Source organism: Pipistrellus kuhlii, unplaced genomic scaffold (assembly GCF_014108245.1).
Source record: "Pipistrellus kuhlii isolate mPipKuh1 unplaced genomic scaffold, mPipKuh1.p scaffold_m20_p_9, whole genome shotgun sequence".
Classification (NCBI taxonomy): Eukaryota; Metazoa; Chordata; class Mammalia; order Chiroptera; family Vespertilionidae; genus Pipistrellus; species Pipistrellus kuhlii.
This window is the reverse complement of record NW_023425595.1, coordinates 63,576,192-63,596,446: the sequence shown is the minus strand read 5'-3', so window position 1 is coordinate 63,596,446 and position 20,255 is coordinate 63,576,192. Positions and strand designations below refer to the sequence as shown.

The window sequence follows — 20,255 nt, the reverse complement described above, 5'->3', positions numbered from 1 at the left end:
TGATGCTCAGAGTTGCTCCTTAATTTTCTGTCAGGGTTTTGAGGTCAAATACTGTATGAGTTGAAAATAATTTTAGAAAGCATATTGTTTCACCATCTTTAGTATTTAAGAATTTAGAGATTCAGGAGTGGAGAAGAAAGGAAGCCATTTTCATAGATGTTTTCTGAACTTGATTATTGAACATCCTTGTCTTAGAACCAACATACCCTGAAATGTTTCTGGTCAAACAGTGATTATGGGCAAAACAATAAAATTACTGTATTTAGCCTTCTGGGGAGTGGTCAGTATCTTCTTTCATCCTTCTCATTTGGATTTCCTTGGGCTACTGGATGGGGCTGTTTTTTGTTCTTAACATGGCAATTTGAAAGGGGTAGCTAAGTAGCATAATTGTTATTTACCATATGGTATGCACTATTTGGGAATTGAGGGTTGAACCTAACAGAAAATTAAATGTGATTTCTGCCCTCAGAGATCCTCATTTTACTCTGATGAATAGATTTGACATGTAAACACCGGAAGGAAATGAGAGCACCAACTTCAGAAGAAATGGGAGAGAGATATACCCAAAAGTCAGACGTCTGTGAGGGTACGTAATACATTTAATTTGATGCTAAGTTGAAGATTAATAGAATTTTTAGCTATAATACAAAAACCTTAGATGCTGCTTCTCAATCTAAATTCCACACCTCCAATATTTCCCCCCCAAAGTTTTTGTACAAGTCATTCTATGGCATCTGCCCACAAACCAGGTTCTTGGTGGCATTCTGTCTGCTTCACATAAAAATACATACTCCTCTCTCTTTCTCACTGTCAACTCTGCCCTCCAAAATAAATCAGGGAACTACAAATAAACATCATGTAGTGGTTTTCTTCCTGGCACATTTGTTAAGTTTTCAAATGGGCCTGACTCTGCCACACATATTATATAGAAGCTGGGAAAGGCTTGATGACAAAGAAATCTCTCTCTAGCCTTTTCTGCATCAGAGATTGGCTCCTACATGTGAAAAAAAAAAGCATCAAATTATCTCTACTCACAGGGGTAGATGGATGCTATTTAGGAAAACATTTATGACAAAATATGGCTAACCAGTAAAGGGGGCATTAGCTACAAATTGGTATTCTTTAAAGATAAAACCAGAAAGAGGTCACAAAGTTGAAAAAATTAGGTGTAGAAAAAATTTACAAACACTGAAAAGGTTTTGCAAACATTCTAATTTGTCGTTCTATTTTACATATGATCATATGTGTGGACATATGAAAAAGGAACATTATTTGGACTAGAGAAATGAATCACTTCTGATCCAACAGAGCATGAACTTTCTTACTTGAGATTTCTTGCATTCAAATTCCTATTATTCAGTGATATGATATGTGACTTCATTTGAACACAGCTTTTCCATTATGACATGCATGTGTAAAATCCTCAACTTGCCATGGCATACCTGTATGGCAAAATAATTAAATGTTAGGTGAACTCTTACCTTGACATATCAAGAGAGCGTTACCTTCAGCAGAATAACTACTCTTGGTTGATATCTTAGTAAAACAGTCTTAGTAACCCAGAGCCTAACCCAGTTGTTAAGTGCTAAGCCTTACAGTCAAACAGCTGAGACTTCAAATTCTGAATTATATTAGATGTTGGCTTCATGGACTTAAACAAATTATTTTAATTCACTAAGATTTGATTCATAAAAAAGGGGATTATATTAGTATCTAAAAACAAGATCATTGTGTGGCTTAATGATAACTAATAATAAAAATGAAAGTGGGAAAGTAGATGCTGTTTTTTGTTTCCCACTCAAGTGCACAGAATTGGATTATCTTGCATTCATGACATGCTTTCATCACTGGCCCTCTTTATTTCTATTTATACATACTGTGTACTTATTTCTTTTTATTAATAATATAAATAGTTGTGAATGGCCACCCAAGATAAGAATTAGAACACTGCCCTAGCCAATTTGGCTAAGTGAATAGAGCATCCAGCTGCAGACTGAAGGGTCCCAGGTTTGAATCCGGTCAAGGTTACATATCTCAGTTGCAGGCTCAATCCCTGGCAATCAATTGATGTGTCCCTCTCACATTGATCTTTCTCTCTGTGTGCATTTCCCCCTCCCTTCTACTCTCTCTAAAATTCAATGGAAAAATATCCTTAGGTGAGGATTTTAAAAAATTAATAATTAGAACATTTACAATCATTTATACCCACCTATGATCTTCTCCCTAATCTATTCATCTACTTCTTCCCCTTCCTTGAATCTTGCAGTTATTATTAGAATATGTTTTTCAATTTATGTATTTATAACATATTTGTATTCCTAAAAATTATATCGTTCATTTTCTTCGCTTTTAACATTATAAAAAGGTTGGTAGGCTTTATAAAATCTTTAGGAACTTCTTTTTTTTTTAAAGATTGTATTGCTCAAATTATTCATACTTTTGCTTATAGCTGTTAATTTTGCTATATAATATGTCATTGTAGGAAGTTACCACAATTTATTTATCTACTTCTTATAACTAAGTATTTGTGTTGTTTAAGGTATTTATCTTACTATGCATAAGTGCTGCAGGAAACATTCTTTCTTATGTCTTCCAATGTACATAGAGCTCTTCTTAGGTATATACTTAGAAGTAGAATTGCTAGATTATAGAATATAGAAATATTCAACATTTATATAATGAAAAACTTTCCCAAGTGGTCATGCCCATATACACTCCCAAGCATTTGTATAAGAAGTCTTATTAATTCACATTCTCTCTAATACTTGTCATTGTCATACTTTTTAATTTTGCCAATTTAATGGGTATAAATTGGTATCTCATTGTGATTTTAATTTGTCTTTCCCAATCAATAAGTAACATCTCATAAATATTTTATTGATTATATGTGATTTCTCCTCTGTGAAATTCATGTTTATATATCTTGTCCATTTTCTATTGGGTTATTATTTCCTTATTAATTTGAGGAAACTTTTAAATATTCTTGATATAAATTCGTTGTTGAGTTGCAAATATCTTCATCCAGTTTGTACCTCTTCTCTCTCTCTCTTTTAATATATTTTTATTGTTTTCAGAGAGAAAGGGAGAGGGAAAGAAAGAGATGGAAACATCCATGATGAGAGATAATCATGGACTGGCTGCCTCTTTCATGCCCCCTATTGGGGTAAAGCCTCTAACCCAGGCATGTGTCCTAACTGGGAACCAGTAACCTTTTGGTTCATAGGTCGATGCTCAACAGTGGGAAAGTAGATGCTGTTTTTTGTTTCCCACTCAAGTGCACAGAATTGGATTATCTTGCATTCATGACATGCTTGAATCACACTGGCTGGGCAGTACCTTCTCTCTTTTTTTTTTTTTGCAAGATATTTTTTAGTGTTCAGATCTTAATTTTAATACAGTCATATTTATTCATATTTTATAGTTACAGGTTCTTATATATGTCTTTAATAAATGTTCCCCTACCTCTAAATCAGAAGGGTATTTACCTATATTTTCTAATCAAATTAGTAAAATTTACTTTTAACATTAAAGTTTTTACCTTACCTGAAGTTCATTTTTAAAATTATATATATTTTTTCCAGATAAATAACCATATTTTACAAATCTATTTATGGAACAGTCTCTCCACTTCCCATTAATCTGCCATCTCCTTCCTTCTATTTTCTTTAATGTATCCTCTTTTATTTATCTACCTTAAAAATGTCTAACTTTTGATATTATATAGAATTGGAGTCTAGGTTACTGTAGAAATACTTCCTCGTTTTCTTTTCTTTGGTCTTCACTAGTTTTTGAAAGACAACAGCAAACTTTATCCAGGTATTTGGTTATATTTACGTCATCTCTACCAGCATTTCCTGGATTTTTTTCCCTTATTTCAGTATCTTTTTCCAGTACTGCTTTCAATTTGGGTCTTTGTATGACAAATGCCTTAAAAATGTTTATTATACCTTCACATTTAAATGACAATTTGGCTGGCTAGAAATCTAGGCTCAAAGTTCTTTTGTCTTTTTAATACTTTAAAAATATTACCATTGCCTTCTTGTTGTTCTTGAAAAGTCTGAGATCCTGATGATTTTTGTTTCATTACATTTGATCTGCTCTCTCTCTCTCTCAAAACATTTAGAATTTCATCTTTGCCTGTAAAAACTTTACTTTCATGATACTACCAGGATTAGTTTCTAGTTATCACTCTTATTTGATATTACATAAATAAATATGAGTTCTTTCCTTTTTATTTAATTCTGGGAAATTAATTTCCATTTCTTCAAATACTTTCTCTTGTCCATTTTTATTTTTCTCTCTCCCTGACACTCCTATTATCTGTAAGTTGAAGTTTATATTCCAATACAATTTTATTTCTTAACTTTTATTTCATATATTCTTTTTCTTTATTCTCTCCTGCTTCCTTCTGGATTAAAAGCTCCTTAATCTGGTCTTCAGCTCACTAATTTTCTTTTTAGCCATGTCTGTTCTATCTCATTTGAGGTCATCTCTACTATTACATATTGCCTAGTATTTTCTCTTCACTTTTTTCTTTTTTTAATAAATCTTTATTGTTCATATTAATACAGGTGTTCCTTTTTATTCCCCCCATAGCTTCCCTCCACCTGGTTCCCACGCCACCCTCTGCCCTTACCTCCCTCCCACTATCTTCATACATAAGTGTACAATTTTTGTCCAGTTTCTTCCTGCACCCCCACACCCCTTTCCCCCTGAGAATTGTCAATTCACTCCCTTTCTATACCCCTGATTCTATTATATTCACCAGTTTATGTTCATCAGATTTTTTTTATTCACTTGATTTTTAGATTCACTTGTTGATAGATATGTATTTGTTGTTCATAATTTTTATCTTTACCTTTTTCTTCTTCTTCCTCTTCTTAAAGAATACCTTTCAGCATTTCATATAATACTGGTTTGGTATTGATGAACTCCTTTAGCTTTTTCTTATCTGTGAAGCTCTTTATCTGAACTTCAATTCTGAATGATAGCTTTGCTAGGTAGAGTAATCTTGGTTGTTGGTTCTTGCTATTCATCACTTTAAATATTTCTTGCCACTCCCTTCTGGCCTACATAGTTTCTGTTGAGAAATCAGCTGACAAATCATATCCCTTGTGGATATTGTTTTTCTCTTGCTGCTTTTAATATTCTCCCTTTGTCTTTTGCTCTTGGCATTTTATTTATGATGTGTCTTGGTGTGGTCCTCTTTGGATTCCTTTTGTTTGGGGTTATGTGTGCTTCCTGGACTTGTAAGTCTCTTTCTTTCACTAGGAAGAGGAAGTTTTCGGTCATTATTTTTTCAGATAGGTTTTCAAGTGTCTAGCTCTCTCTCTTCTTCTGGCACCTCCATAATTCGGATGTTGGTATGCTTGAAGTTGTCCCTGAGGCTTCTTACACTATATATATATATATATATATATATATATATATATATATATATATATATATATATATATTAGTAAGTGTATGCTTAATTTCTAGATGGTCCTTTTTCATATCCTCAAGGGTCTCGCTAAATTTATCAGTCTTTTCTATGAAATTCTTGAAAAACCTTATAACCGTGGTTTTGAACTCTATATCCAGTCATTTGCTTTCCTCCAAAGCCAGCCACGCACTCAGCTGTGCACTCTCATTTGTGACCCGTTTCTTTGTCTCCGTATTTTTGCTGCTTCCCTGAGTTGGAAGAGAAGCTTTGTGTGCTAGGTGTCCTATAGGGCACAATGGCTTAGCATCCCCAGTTACCTGAGGTGGACACTCTTGGTGCACCCCTTTGTGGGCTGTGTGCACAGTCTTATTGTAGTTAAATCTTGGTTGTTGTTGGTATCACTGGGAGGTATTGACATCCAGACCAATTGGCTGTGAGGATCAGCTGTGTCTACACTGGGAGAACTTCTGTGCTGGAGATACTCTTATGAGACAAGGCTTGCAAAAGCCTCTGTGCTCAACTTAGATGGGGCAGAGTCCCAGGGCAGGGAAGATAGCATTGGTTTCCCATCAGCCCTGCCCTATGAGGCCCCTGGGTCTCAGTGTCCCTTAGTAATCTCTGCAAGCACCTCTGAGAGAAAGCCTCCCTCAGGTTTCACCCAGTGCCAGACAGTCCATTTTCTCCCCGAATGAGTCTGGGTCCCCAAAGTCTCACCTGTAAATAGAGTTCAGTGCAGTCAGGAGTCCCTATCTCCCTCCCACCTGAGAAAGCCAGCCACACACTTAGTCACCAGTCCTCTCCACATGAGCATGCCTCTGGACCTCTGCCTTCTGCAGCTCCCCTGAGTCCAGCATGCCTCTCTCTTTCCTGACAGTCTAGATTCACCCTGTATAGTCTGAAGTTCAGCACAGTCGGGTTCCCCCATCTTCTTCCCACTTAATATATTTGCTTCTGGTGGAATCTATAATAGAGGTTGTTCTTTTGAAATGGTTATGCTCTTTAGACCTCTCCTTACGTGAACAGATATTTCTCTGATGTTATCAGCTATTCTGTCTGAGCATTTGGTATGAGAAAAGACCAAAGAGCAGAAATGTCAACATCCAGTGAGATCAAGGAAAGAGGAGAAGATAACCCTAGGGTAGAGAGCTCTAAACACCACTACATAAATAATTGCTCAGACTGAGTATCATGCCACCAAATATTTCTGCAAGTCAGGACCCTACTATGAGACCCACTACACTTTCCACCCCTCAAGGAGAAGCAGCCTTGAGAAGGAGGTATTCCTAACTAATAACTCACTAGCCCAAGAATCTGGAGAGATTTGGGAGATAGAAGTGAGTAAGCGATCAAGGTCAGTCAATCCTCACCAGTTTTCCACATTCTAGCTCCCTTCAGTCCTGATTGTCATCCTTGAGGATACTTATACCAGCAATCTAAGCTTCTGTTGGTAATCTCCATAGAAGTCTTCTTCCCTGGGAGATACACACACACACACTAGCTCAAAACAGGCTTTCCTGTCCCCCAGGAATTTCTCTGTTTTGTTTTACTTCTTTCCCATTATTTCCTAGTTTCATAATGGTTTTCCTCTAGAGTTTCTCCAAGTCTGATCTTGGAATCAGCAGCCTGCCCATGTTAATTCTCTATCTTGGCAAAATCGGAGGCTGTATGCAAGTTTATATCAGACAAAACTGTGAAAAACAAGTATTTCCTGGGGCCATAGTTGTACCAGGACAAACCAAGATTCAAAAATTCCATTACGGTGCTTACCTACCTGAGCCTCCCTTCCCTGTCATCTGCCAAAGGTCTATGTGCTGTTCCTTGCCTTCTTGGAATTTCAGAGATTGATGCTTATCTTTTCCCTATGCAAACACCTAATTAACGCAATCATGAAGCTAATGGAAAAAAAATTAGAATAGCAGAGAGGAAGGAGGCCTAGAGACTCTCATCCAATAACCAAAGTGCATTTTGATAGTGATTTTTGGAAGGTTACCACATTTGCTTTATTAAATCCAAAGGTTTTGTAGAAAAGAAGTAGGAGGCTGCTAGAAGAAACATTTAAATAAATAAAATATTTCAACTTTCAAATTTTGCTGTGTAGAATCAGACATCTATATCATATTATAATTCCTATTAATGCTTACAGGCTGACAACAACAGTTATAAGTCAACTTTTTCCATGGGTTAAAATGTACCTCATCAGCTGAAACTGGTTTGGCTCAGTGGATAGAGCGTCTGTCTGCAGACTGAAAGGCCCCAGGTTCGATTCCGGTCAAGGGCATGTACCTTGATTGTGGGCACATCCCCAGTAGGGGGTGTGCAAGAGGCAGCTTATTGATGATTTGCTCTCATCAATGTTTCTAACTCTCTGTCCCTTTCTCTTCCTCTCTGTAAAAAAATCAATAAAATATATTAAAAAAATAAAATAAAATAAAATAAAAATGTACCTCATCGTATAGTACACTAGGGGCCCGGTGCACGAAATTCTTGCACTGTGGGGGTGGGGGGGTTGTCTCTCAGCCCAGCCTGCCTCCTCTCACATACTAGGAGCCCTCAGGGGATGTCCTATAGATGGCTTAAGCCCACTCCCTATTGGGAGCAGATCTAAGCCACAGTCTGACCTCCCTTTGCTTGAGGTGACCAGGCTGATCAGGGGAAGGTGCCAGCCCCATCACCCCACGGCTGCAGCCACTGCCAGTCACCGCAGCCACCATGGACTTCAATCCCTTCACCATGAAAAAATGACAACTTTCTTTAAGCATTTTCAAGATGTGTCTTTCATAGGATATGACATTTCTTTATTTTTCTTTTTATCCTCACCTGATGATATGTTTCCACTGATATTTTCCCCTTCCCGCTGATCCCAAGCTCAGCCTCTTCCCACACCTAAAGCCTCCGCCCCAGGTTTTAGGCTTTGGAAGGGGACCCCAGGCCCGCCGATTGCAGGCTCCGCCCCTTCCCAAGCCTAAAGCCTCTGCCAGATGGCTGGCTGGGAGTGACCTGGGTGCCAAGGAGGTTCTCCAGATCCAGGTATGTATGCAAATTAACCGCCATCTTTGTTGGGTTAATTTGCATACTCTCTCTGATTGGCTGTGGGCATAACGAAGGTACAGTCAATTTACATGTTTCTCCATTATTAGGTAATATATGGAACCCTATGTAATATGCATTTCAGCCCATCCTTCTACTTCCATTGCTACTCTTCAGTTGGAACATTTTCAGCTTCTTCCCACCTCAAGTATTCAAAAATTCTTTTACTTTTGTTGGTAAGGCTCTCCCCACATCTCATCCCCTGGCTTACTCTATTGACTTATCAGACCTCACCTTAAATGTTACTTCCTTGGGAAAACTTCTTGACCCCAACCCTTTCACTTAGCATGATACTTTCCTAGTCCCTCCATGCTCTCTTAAAGAATAAGAGATTTTTTTTTTTACTGCTGCATAGTATTCCATGGTATAAATGTACCACCTCTTTTTTATCCACTCATCTATCAATGGGCACTTGGGCTGTTTCCAGATCATAGTTACTGTAAATTGCATTGATATGAACGCATATATTCTGTGATTTGTATTTCAGGTTTCTTAGTATATAGTCCTAGAAGTAGGATCACTGGGTCAAATGTCTTCTATGTACAATATCATGTCAGCTGGGAATAATTAGAGTTTTACTCCCTCCTTTCCAATTTGGAAGCCTTTTATTTCTTCTTGTCTGATAGCTGTGGCTAGCACTTCCAGTACTATATTGAATAGGACCAGTACTATATTGAATAAACTCTTATTTCTGTTCTTAGGGGAAATGGTTTTAGTTTTTGTGCATTGAGTATTTTGGCTGTAGGTTTGTCATATAGGACCTTTATCATGTTGAGATATTCCTATCTATTCCTACTTTGCTGAGAGTTTTTATCAAAAATGGGTGTTTGATTTTGTTGAATGTTTTTTCTGGGCCTATTGATATGATCATTACACTTACTTTTCTTTACCTCTTCCCACTCACTCCAGTTTGACATCTGCCCTCAGTACTCTGAACTCCTCTGCAAAGATCATTAATTATCTATTCATGCCTAAATCCAATGAATTCTTGTCATCTTTAACTTGCTTGACATATTTTCAGTGATTGAAAGTACTCCCTCCTTTAAATTTTCTTCTTCCTACATTTTAAAGATAGTTTTTCCCTCAGCATTCTACTTTTATTTCTCTGGCCTCTCTTCCTTGGCAGGGAGGGAATGCTTCTTTTTATTTACTCACTCCTATGAGTGCTGAACAAATAGTGTAGGATTCTGTCTTCTTCACAAGGGTGAGAGGGGATGAGGGGTGGGAGGGAAGCAGGGATTGTATAGAGGAGAGTAGAAAGTTTTTTTAATTGGCTTGTTTTTGCTACCTTTAGGTTGGTGAACTAAGCAAATACATATATTCCTTAGTCTTGGAGACCAAAAATAAATGTGAAAGATAAAATAATATTTGTAGTTACAAATAAAAGAAATTTAAGTATAACACTTAAACAATCTAAAAGTATCTGCTAAAACTAGGTTAAAATTAATAGTCACCAAAATTGGACATCTATATATATAAAAGCCTAAGCAACCATTACGACTGATCAACTGGTTGACTGTTTGGTCACTATGATGCGCACTGACCCACAATTAACCTCCCATGGCCAGCAAACCTCCTGCATTCCCTCCCCCTGGCTGGCCAACCTCCGATGGTCCCTTCCCCCAGCCAGCTGGCCCTGATCAGGACTGGGCAAGATGGCCCCAATTGCCAGCCAGGTTAAGGGACCCCACCCATGCATGAATTCATGCACTGGGCCTCTAGTAATTATATAAAAACCTGAAATTTACATACTCACAGCTCCCAAAATATATCTACAAAAGGCCTACTAGTAAATTAGTAGCTAATAAAATTCTAATTCTCCTGATATAACACACTTTCCAAGATTGAAGATTAGAAAAGAATGAATATTTACTTATATGTAATGTTTATTCCATTCAGAGTTGAGTCGTAATGGCAAAAACTCAACACCTCCTATGAATCTGTGTGTGTGTATCCCCCTGAGCTATAAGTAACAGACTTGTATACTAGCAGAAGGCAATAATAACTGAAATGTCTTCTTTACTGTTGATATTTTCACTGCATGGTACCACTCACATCTTTGACTTCAATTTATCAGTACTATCAATCTTTAAATTTTTAGCCTATATCCCTCCACCAATCTCCAAAATTATGTATCCAGAGCTTGTAAATGACAATGCAGAAATTTTACTCCTAGCACAACTCATTTTGCTCCAGCACAGATATAAAATATATATTGATTTCTAATTATTTAATAGTCTTTCACAGTATCTTTATATATATTAGAGGAACAAGAACTGAATGTATTACATGCTTTTGAGGACTAGGCCAATATTTCATCCACTCTGTATGTTCAGTGTCCAGCAGAGTGAATGGTCAGCTCATGATTGCATTTGTTCACTCCTGACAGAAACCTGGAAGCAATCTTCAACATCTTTCTAACCTCTCCAGCACTCCAGCAGCTTCCATCACAGTTGCAACTTCCAAATTTCTCTTTGGAGGGTTTAGGAGTAACACCTAACTGGAAGGAGAGAAGCCCTCCAGCTCATGGTGCCGTGTATCTTCTGTTTCACTGTGGGCACTTCATTATTAAGCCTTGACATTCACAGCCGATAGTACAATAGTTACCTGAATACATCTTGACTCTTCATATCTTCAGAACCATTGTTCATGCTGTTTCTTCTGTTTCAAGTGATCATAACATCCTTTTCCTCCTGGCTAACCCTCACTTCACCTTCTCAAAGCCACTCTAGTTTCATCTTTTGGAAGACTCTCTTGTGAAACTTTCAATTGGTTGATAGCCTCTCCTTTGAGCGCTGTGTGGAAATCTCTTATCTTAGCTCTCACCACTTCAAATTATAAGTATTTGTTTGTGTCTACCCTCCTCGCAATATCCTCTGAGGTAGATGCTATTATCAGCACTATTTAAACGATGAGAAATTGAGGCAGGGAAAGGTAAAACAGCTTTCCCAAAGCCAGTAGCTAGTAGGTGGTAGAGCCACAGTTCACATCTAAGCAGTCAGATTTTAAAGCTCCTACTCTAACCCTTAAGCTCTCAAGGACAGGGGCCGTGCCTTATTCTCATTTGCTTCCCTGGTGTCTCCCATGGTGCCTAGCCCATGAATGCAATAAATTTGATGGTGAGCTGAAAATTAATGCATTTTTACGCTGTAAAGCAAAAGCCATACATTTCCTGTTCCCTAGCAAAGTTTCACCCGATTGTAACATCTATTGATAATTTTATCTGAGTCAATCATTTCTATAATGGTTGAAAATAGTGATTTTCCTAATATAATTTCTTCTATGTGTGCTAGTTCACATTCTACTGTCAAGAAGAATTGTCATCCCTATACCTAAAATTTTAAGCATAAACATGCATGCATAGTTCATTTTGTTGCAATCCATTTCTATCATTATTCACTCAGGATACTCAAATTCTCCCACATTTACTAGCAATAAGTGGAGGTACAGTCAAAAGTTAGCTATAATTTCCTTCCCCCCAGAAGTAATTATTGTTTATTATTAATTTTTGTATATCCTTTTGGTCTTTTTTCTATGATTATATGTTTATGGGTTTTTTTCAATTGTAGTTTACATTCAATATTATTTTGTATTAGTTTCAGGTGTACAACCTACTGGTTAGACAATCATATACTTTATAAAGTGGTCCTCCCAATATTTCAAACACAATGACACCATACATAGTTATTACAATGTTACTGACTATTTCCTATGCTGTCCTATTTCCTTTCAACATGTCTTCATCATTCTTTGAAAATCTTGCTTTCTTGCACAAGAGCTTTCAAGGGCATTTAATACATTCCCTCTCTCTGCTCTGGAATCAGCCTTCTCTAGAGTTTGATTGTGTTTGGTGAAGAATGGCCTTTAGGAACCAAGATCTGCAGGCACATCATATATTTCAAAATGGTAAAATAACTCTACCTGTTTTCTTGGGTTGGCATATGGAAGACTGGTGAGATTTGCAATCTTAACTCTTGCATTACCTGAGTGACCTTGGCAACTACCTTCCTTCCTTGGAGCTTGACTCCCCTTCTGGAAAGACAGTGCAACAGATGAAGAATGTATTTCTTAACGTTTTTGGGGTCAGCAACATATTTGGGAACCTGATAAAGACTATAGTCCCAACTCCCCAGAGACAAATTCAAGTAGGCAAAAATTTGCATATATTGGGGGAGGGGGCGGAGGCAGGGCTGAGGCTCCGAAGCCCAGGTGAGGTTACAGATCCCTGCATTAAGGTCTCTTCAACGCTAACATTCTGTTAATCTATAAAGGACCATGCAGCTGTCAGGATTACTCCTCAGAGACATCAAAATGTGGAGGGGTTTATATGGAAACAAAATGAGAAAAGGATACCAAGAAATGAGCCCTTGAGCAATGCTGTACTTTACATCCCCCCAAGTTCTCCGACCCTGCCAAAAGGAAGACCCTCCGAAGTCCTCAGTGAGAGGTTTTGGCGGGAAGGTCCCGGGGCGGGCGGGGAACGCGGGAGGGAGCTGGGGAAGGAGACCCAAGGGGCAGGCCCGGTCCAGGTCGCTGCATTCCCCCTCTGCGCCCACCAGGGTTCGCTCTCGGCCTGCGGCTGGGGCGCCCGGGAACGGGGCGGACTGGGGTGCACGCCCGCCCCTGGCAGCAGCCAAGCGGCGGGGAGAGAGCGAGCTCAGAGCGCCGCGGCCCGGAAGGAACGTGCCGCCCAGGCCCCGCCGGTCTTCCCACCTTCCCTCCCGCCGCCGACGTCGGCGCCGCTCTGGTCGCCATGGCGACCAATCCCGGCCGGCCCCGCCCCCGCCCCCCGCCGCGGCCCCCTGACGTCGGCGCACGTCAGCGGCGGCGCGCGCCTGGCTGGGCCCAGCGGAGCTGGAGGCACTGAGGAGCGCGGAGCCCCGAGCCCAGAGCGGCCGTCGCCCGAGCTCCGCCGCCCGCCCGCCAGCCCGCGCTCCAGGCTCCCGTCCGCCGTGCCCAGCCGCGGGACCCAGCATGGTCATGGCGGATGGCCCGAGGCACTTGCAGCGCGGGCCGGTCCGGGTGGGGTTCTACGACATCGAGGGCACGCTGGGCAAGGGCAACTTCGCCGTGGTGAAGCTGGGGCGGCACCGGATCACCAAGACGGAGGTGCGGCCCGGGCTCGGGCGGCGGGGGCGTCCGAGGAGGCGAGGGTCCGGGAGAGGAGCTGTCTGTCTTCCGAGAGGGGCGGCTGCAGGGGGAGGCCTGGGGGGACCCCCCCGAGGCCGGGTCACCGGCGGAGGCGAGAGGGCCTGGGACCGGGGACCGGGGACCCGGGAGGTGCAGGGGGTCGCGGCCGGGTCATTCGGACCGAGCGCCGTCGTCCATCGGGAAACCCGACCGGCCGGGGCTGCGCCTCCCCTGCGCCACAGTCCCGGTGCGGCCACGCGGAATTTCGGCCGGAGCCTCCTTCCCCCTGGCCGTGACCGGGTCTGTGGCCTCCGCTCGGGAGCCCAAGTTCCGCGTCTTCCCTGCTTTCGGCGGGGGGCGGGGAGGCAGGGGAAGTGAGGTGCTCCCTCCCGGGCTGCGCGGCGGGGGACGCCGCCGGCCCCGAGGAGACCCCGGAGACGGGGCACCGCGCGTCCCCGTGACCTCGGCGCCCCGCACGGCCCCGCGGGGAAGGGACCCCCGGGGCGGAGCATGCCCGGACGGCCGCTGTCATCGCTCCCTCCTGCTGCCCTGACAGTGTCTCCGGGTTGCTGGTTTGATCTAACAACACTCCAGACAATAGAGCCGGTGACAATGGTCATCTCTGCAGTTGGCACGGGTGGCGGGCTGGCCTTTCTCCCCCGGGGCCGCCGCCTGGCCAGGTGTGCCTCCGGGCTGTGCCGCCTGGCTGTGCCCCCGGGCCGGGCACACGCTGCCCCGGGCCGCCGCGGACTCCGCTCTGCGCTCCCGGAGCCTCCGCCGCCGCCCGGCGGGTCCAGCACCGCCCCCCGCACATTCTGATGCTCCGCACGCACTTCCTCGCCAGCCTCTTCTTACCTAACCGCCCCCTGCCTTCCACCGCCTCAAGCTGCTCTCCTTGGGGTCTCTATTTTAAGATGTGCAAATTAAATACTTTAGAACAACGGTAGACCCAGAGCCATTCTTTAGGAGAGGAAAAAAAAAAAAAAAAAAAAAAAAAGCTTGTGTTTTTGACGTGTTCCACTCTGCCTCATTGTAGTTGTTCTTGTTATTTCATCTTTTTTTTTTTCAGTTCTTTTTACAGTGTTCACCCCTTTCCGTTTTTCCTCATAATAGTGTGGGTGTACTAGGGTTTGGATGTGGAATAACAGTGCTTTTGTTTTTTTCTTTTTCTTTTTCTTTTTTTTCAGAAAGGCAGTGTATGGTGAAGGGCGTTTGACCACTTGAGTAATTTTCATAGCTGTTTTTCTTAGAAGTTTTGCTTCACTTTGTTTTTTTCCTTGTTTTTGTGAAGGAATCCATTTCCAGAAAAAAAAAAGGGGTGTATGTCATTGCGTCATCTTCACTTTTCACCCTCCCTTACTGATCTTGAAGTAACCCAAATATGACATATTTTTTAGCATCAGTACCAAGGTTACAGGTTTTACTCTCACAAATTTCTCAAAGTTAGCAATTCAGATTAAGTTTGTAATGATAAATACTGTGACTAACAGTGTGATTACTTAATCTGATCCAGCATTTTTTTAAATGAAGAAACTGATTCCATTCTCCTAAAGAACTCTGGTCTAATGATATGCCATTTCTGCTTTAAATTACATTAAAAGAAGGCATTTGTAAAGTGTATTTTTATATGAGCCCTTGCTTAATAACTGTCTGAAAAGCAAACAAGTTGCATGTTACAAAAGCTACAGAACTTTGAACTATATATTGTTATGTGGTTAAATTCCAAACCCGTCAGTTCATATCACTTTTTTTTCCCTCATCGGGTCTTATCAGTATTAGTAGCAACATTTAATTGTGAGTTGTTATTCATTAGATGAAATTTGAGTAATAGAGTATCTATATAAATTCTGCTTAAGTGGGGCTTATAGTGATTGACACATTCTGTTGAGCTTGACAGTTCAAAAGATGTCAGTTTCAAACTGATACATCTTGTAGAACTAGGGGGCACTGTGAAATAGTATCATGATTTGGCTATCAGATGGAGTGAGATCAATTTGTAATTGAAGGCATAGGTCAGATTATGAAAGAGCACCCAGATCCTGAGTTGTGTGTGTAGTACATGTGTGTGTAAAATGATTTATGTTAAGAGCTAAATTTCTAGTCCACAGAGCCCATTTCCTTTGTGCTTTTCATTCTTTTTTTTTTTAATATATATTTTATTGATTTTGTACAGAGAGGAAGGGAGAGAGATAGAGAGTTAGAAACATCGATGAGAGAGAGTCATCGATCAGCTGCCTCTTGCACACCCCCTACTGGGGATATGCCTGCAACCAAGGTACATGCCCTTGACCGGAATCGAACCTAGGACCTTTCAGTCCTCAAGCCGAGGCTCTATCCATTGAGCCAAACCGGCTTCGGCTCCTTTGTGCTTTTCTAAAGAAGGTGCCCTTAACATATAAAAAGAAATAGTGTGCCTGTGACCTAGGGTGAGTGTGTTTGTGGTGATTTGGTGTGATTGGAGATACTCAAGTTGAGAGGGGTGAGTGAAATAGCAGGGTAATTAAGGAAAGGTTCCTGTAGATCTCAAGTTTTGTAAAGTTGCTGTGAACCTTTATGGTAATTTAGATGCAATTGTAAGAACGATTGTTCTTAGAGTATACTATTTGTTGTTAATGAAGGTTTTTTAAAAAGAAGTATTTGTTATTGTCATCAATTCACTGTATATTTATGTCTTTAATAAATACAATAGCTACTTCAAATATAAATAAAATGGCTAGTGGACACTTTTAAAGTTTTATTAAACATTATTTTAGGTTCTCATTGCTGAGCACAGTACAGTGATTACAGTGAAAACAATGTATAAAGAGCAGTATCAGTAAAATATAATTATACTTATTGCTTATAAAAGGTCCTTCAATATAGTATACTTTATTTTATTTTATTTTATTTTATTTTATTTTATTTTATTTTATTTTATCTTATTTTATTTTATTTTTTTACAGAGAGGAAGGGAGAGAGATAGTTAGAAACATCTATGAGAGTCATCGATCAGCTGCTTCTTGCACGCCCCCTACTGGGGATGTGCCCGCAACCCAGGTACATGCCCTTGACCAGAATTGAACCTGGGACCCTTCAGTCCACAGGCTGATGCTCTATCCAAACCTGTTTCGGCAATATAGTATACTTTAACATCAGTATGTTTGTGTGTTTTAAAACTTAGAGGTCTTTTCTAAAATTGGAACAAATTTAGAAACAGGAACAAATTTTAGGGCTTAGTTTAAACATCAATGTCATGAGCAATTGGTCCCTTTTATTTTGAATGGGCTCTTCTCCGCCTCTTGTTCACTATCTTAAAAAATAGTGTTTTCTACAGCGCTTGGAAGATCCAAGAGTGTTGGAATTTTAGGGTGAGAAATCAGTAGACAAAAGAGAGAGTCATTTTGGTTTAATCAGTTAAATAGCTTAACATTAAAAAATATAATCACACCATCATCTGAAGCAGTGTTCTTACGTTGGACTTCTGTGTAAATTTCCAAACGAAAGGGAAGGCTTCATAATTTAATGCAGTACTTCATAAAAGCTTTGTAGTATTGGTTTGTGATTTATGAATTAGAGTAGCTAATTTTGTAAAATTAGCATAATGGGAAAAGAATAATAGCATTTAGACTATTAAACTATTTAAGTAGTAATACTATGTGTCCTTGAGTAGTGTTTTATTTTATTAATACTCTACTAGCAAAGGAACTTTTTCCTTTTATCTGATTATATGGCTAGTTTTTTTGTCTGTAAAATAAAATTCCAGAGAAATCACTTGTACCCTTAAACTTTTTCTTGTTTTCTATTAAAAAAGTATAGTCTTAATGTATAAAATATAAAGAATAGTTCACAAAAAAGTACATATATAATTTCTTCATCAATGGGAATAAATAATTTTCAACATAATGGTATGTTTCCCTCTAGTCATCTTTTTTTTTTAATATAGTTTGTTGATTTTTTATTTTATTTTATTTTATTTTATTTTATTTAAATATATTTTATTGATTTTGTACAGAGAGGAAGGGAGAGAGATAGAGAGTTAGAAACATCGATGAGAGAGAGTCATCGATCAGCTGCCTCTTGCACACCCCCTACTGGGGATATGCCTGCAGCCAAGGTACATGCCCTTGACCGGAATTGAACACGGGACCCTTCAGTCTCCAAGCCGACGCTCTATCCACTGAGCCAAACCAGTCTCGGCTATTTTTTTTTTTTTTTTTTTTTTTTTACAGAGAGGAAGGGAGAGGGAGGGAGAGGGATAGAGAGTGAGAAACATGGATGAGAGAGAAACATCAATCAGCTGCCTCCTGCACGCCCCCTACTGGGGATATGCCTGCAACCAAGGGACGTGCCCTTGATTGGAATCGAACCCGGGACCTTTCAGTCCGCAGGCCGATGCTCTATCCACTGAGCCAAACCAGTCTCACCTCTAGTCATCTTTTTTCATGCATTTTTCCATAGATGAGATCACATGGTAGGTACACATATATACATTGTATCCCCTTTTCTACTTACAGCCTGAACATTTTGCTTATTATATGTAACTTGATAAAACATTTAAAAAATATTTTTAGCCTTTTTTTTTTTTTTTTTTTTTTTTTTAAAGAGAGAGAGAGAGAAACATCAATCAGCTGCCTCCCACACACACCTTGACTAGGGACAAACCCACAACCAGGGTATGTGCCCTGATGGGGAATGGAACTGGCAACCTTTTGGTGCACAGGACAGTGCCCAACCAACTGAGCCAGGACTTGATAAGACATTTTTAATAGCTTTAGTGTTCTACCTTGCAGATGAATCCTATTTTACTTAATAATCTCCTTATTGTTGAACATTATATAGTATCCAGGGTTGACTTATAGTAAATAACTTGCACTGAATGATTTTTGTGTATATAATTCTTTGTCTGAACTTTTTATTTTTCAAGAAGGAGAAATTGGGGGTAAATTCCTAGAAGGGAAATTACCAAATGAGAAGGTTATTTTTCTATTAAAGAATAATATATTTTTTAATCAAATTTAGCATGTTTAGCTAAAGAACACATAAATATGTGGTCCATGGAATCTTAAATATATTTCACAGAGATTCTGAAAATACCTTATTATATGGCACCTACCCTTTAAGAGAGCCTGGAATACAAAACTTATAGTAAGAACATTCTGAACACTGCTTTTGGTCACTGAAAAGTTTTCTGTGTACATTTGGGGCTTTTATATTTAGGCATAACTCTTTAACTATTACATTAAAATGTATTTTTAAAGTTTTCCAAATAAAGTATCAAAGTTGCATTTTTGGAGCAAGGGTAAGAAACCAGAGAAGGGTATATCATACCCTGATTGCAATATTTCTTGAAGAAGGTAACTTATTTTTTTAAAATACGATTGAATTTGCCCTAGCTGGCTTGGCTTAGTCACGGCTAGAGCATCAGCCTGCAGACTGAAAGGTCCCAGGTTCGATTCCGGTCAAGGGTACATGCCTGTGTTGTGGCCTCAATCCCCAATAGGGGGTGTGCAGGAGGCAGCCAACCAATGATTCTCTTTCATCATTGATGTTTCTCTTTCTCTCTCTCTTCCTCTCCCTTTCTCTCTGAAATCAATAAAAATATATTTTAAAAAAAGAAAATAATTAAAACTTAAATAAATAAATACAATTTAATTTTATACTTTGCTTTAAAATTTTAAGACTCCTCTAAGCACTCTTAGTATTAATCTTGTGCTATGAAGTAGTCCAGATTTCAAGCAGCAGCTGAACTATGTGCAACAGAAGGATTTGCTACTGAATAATTTAATCATCCATATTTGTATCTAGGCCTATTTTTGATCTTTGTGATGAAATGAATATTTTATTTATCATGGAAGATATATGCTTTATTAGAAATTGTCTCTAGTTTCTTGGCACCCAGGCTAGGAATATTTGGCAAATTATTCTGTTCAAAATACTCTGTTCTTTTGGGGCAGTTGAAGGAGGCAAATATGCAAAATAAGAGTTGTGTAAATTTTTATATTCTGTAGAAACTTTAAACTTTAACAGAGTTTAATGTGTTCTTATTTTAATTCCACTGGGAAATTTATCTCAGTATCAGGCAATTAGAAAACATTTATTTGGAAATAACTGAAACTGGCCTCGATTCTTGGATTCACATGATGACATTTGATTTATGGCCCACTGCTGATGACAGATTGGAGCCAAATGGATTCCAGAAATTCATTATAATACCTTTCTTTCCTCTTTGGTGTACCTAGTACTTCTACCTTCTAGCTGCATAGTTTTTATAAGTTATTTATGTAAAAGTTTCTTTATACAGAACATTGTGGAGAATGAGATTCCACCTTTCAAAGAGAAACAGCCCATGTATCCAGTTTCAGATTATTAGGAGAATGAAAGAATTACATTTGGGAATGTAATTTAAAAATCATCATTTTAAAAATACTTTTAACAGGTTAAGAGAGTAATCTTGGATGGAATAAGCTAAAAAGTGATGCTAAAATTTGTTTTAAGTTCTTTAAAATAATCATAGTATTTATGTGTTTTTCCTCCAACTAAAAAATAATTGTAGACATTGCTTATTCAATGTAGACATTGTTGAAAAGCTCAAAGAAGAAAATAAATATCCTTAATTCCACTATCCAGACCAAGA

General features: G+C 39.5%; 1 protein-coding gene and 1 non-coding gene across 5 annotated transcripts in view; both read left to right on the top strand.

The window, feature by feature from the left end:
• Positions 1-854: 854 nt before the first annotated feature.
• LOC118713852 lies at positions 855-1,002 on the top strand. The gene has a single exon (XR_004986412.1). It is a non-coding gene; the product is annotated as a small nucleolar RNA SNORA12 (small nucleolar RNA).
• A 12,329-nt stretch (positions 1,003-13,331) lies between these two features.
• SIK2 (salt inducible kinase 2) overlaps positions 13,332-20,255 on the top strand; it is a 114,307-nt gene continuing 107,383 nt past the window's right edge. Inside the window, exon 1 of one of the 4 annotated variants that reach the window (XM_036427723.2) lies at positions 13,332-13,621. In XM_036427723.2, the coding sequence (XP_036283616.1) occupies positions 13,487-13,621 (135 nt within the window). In that variant the 5' untranslated portion in view covers positions 13,332-13,486. The remainder of the gene's footprint in view (positions 13,622-20,255) is intronic. The other 3 variants (XM_036427719.2, XM_036427724.2, XM_036427720.2) reach the window with 3 other exon arrangements.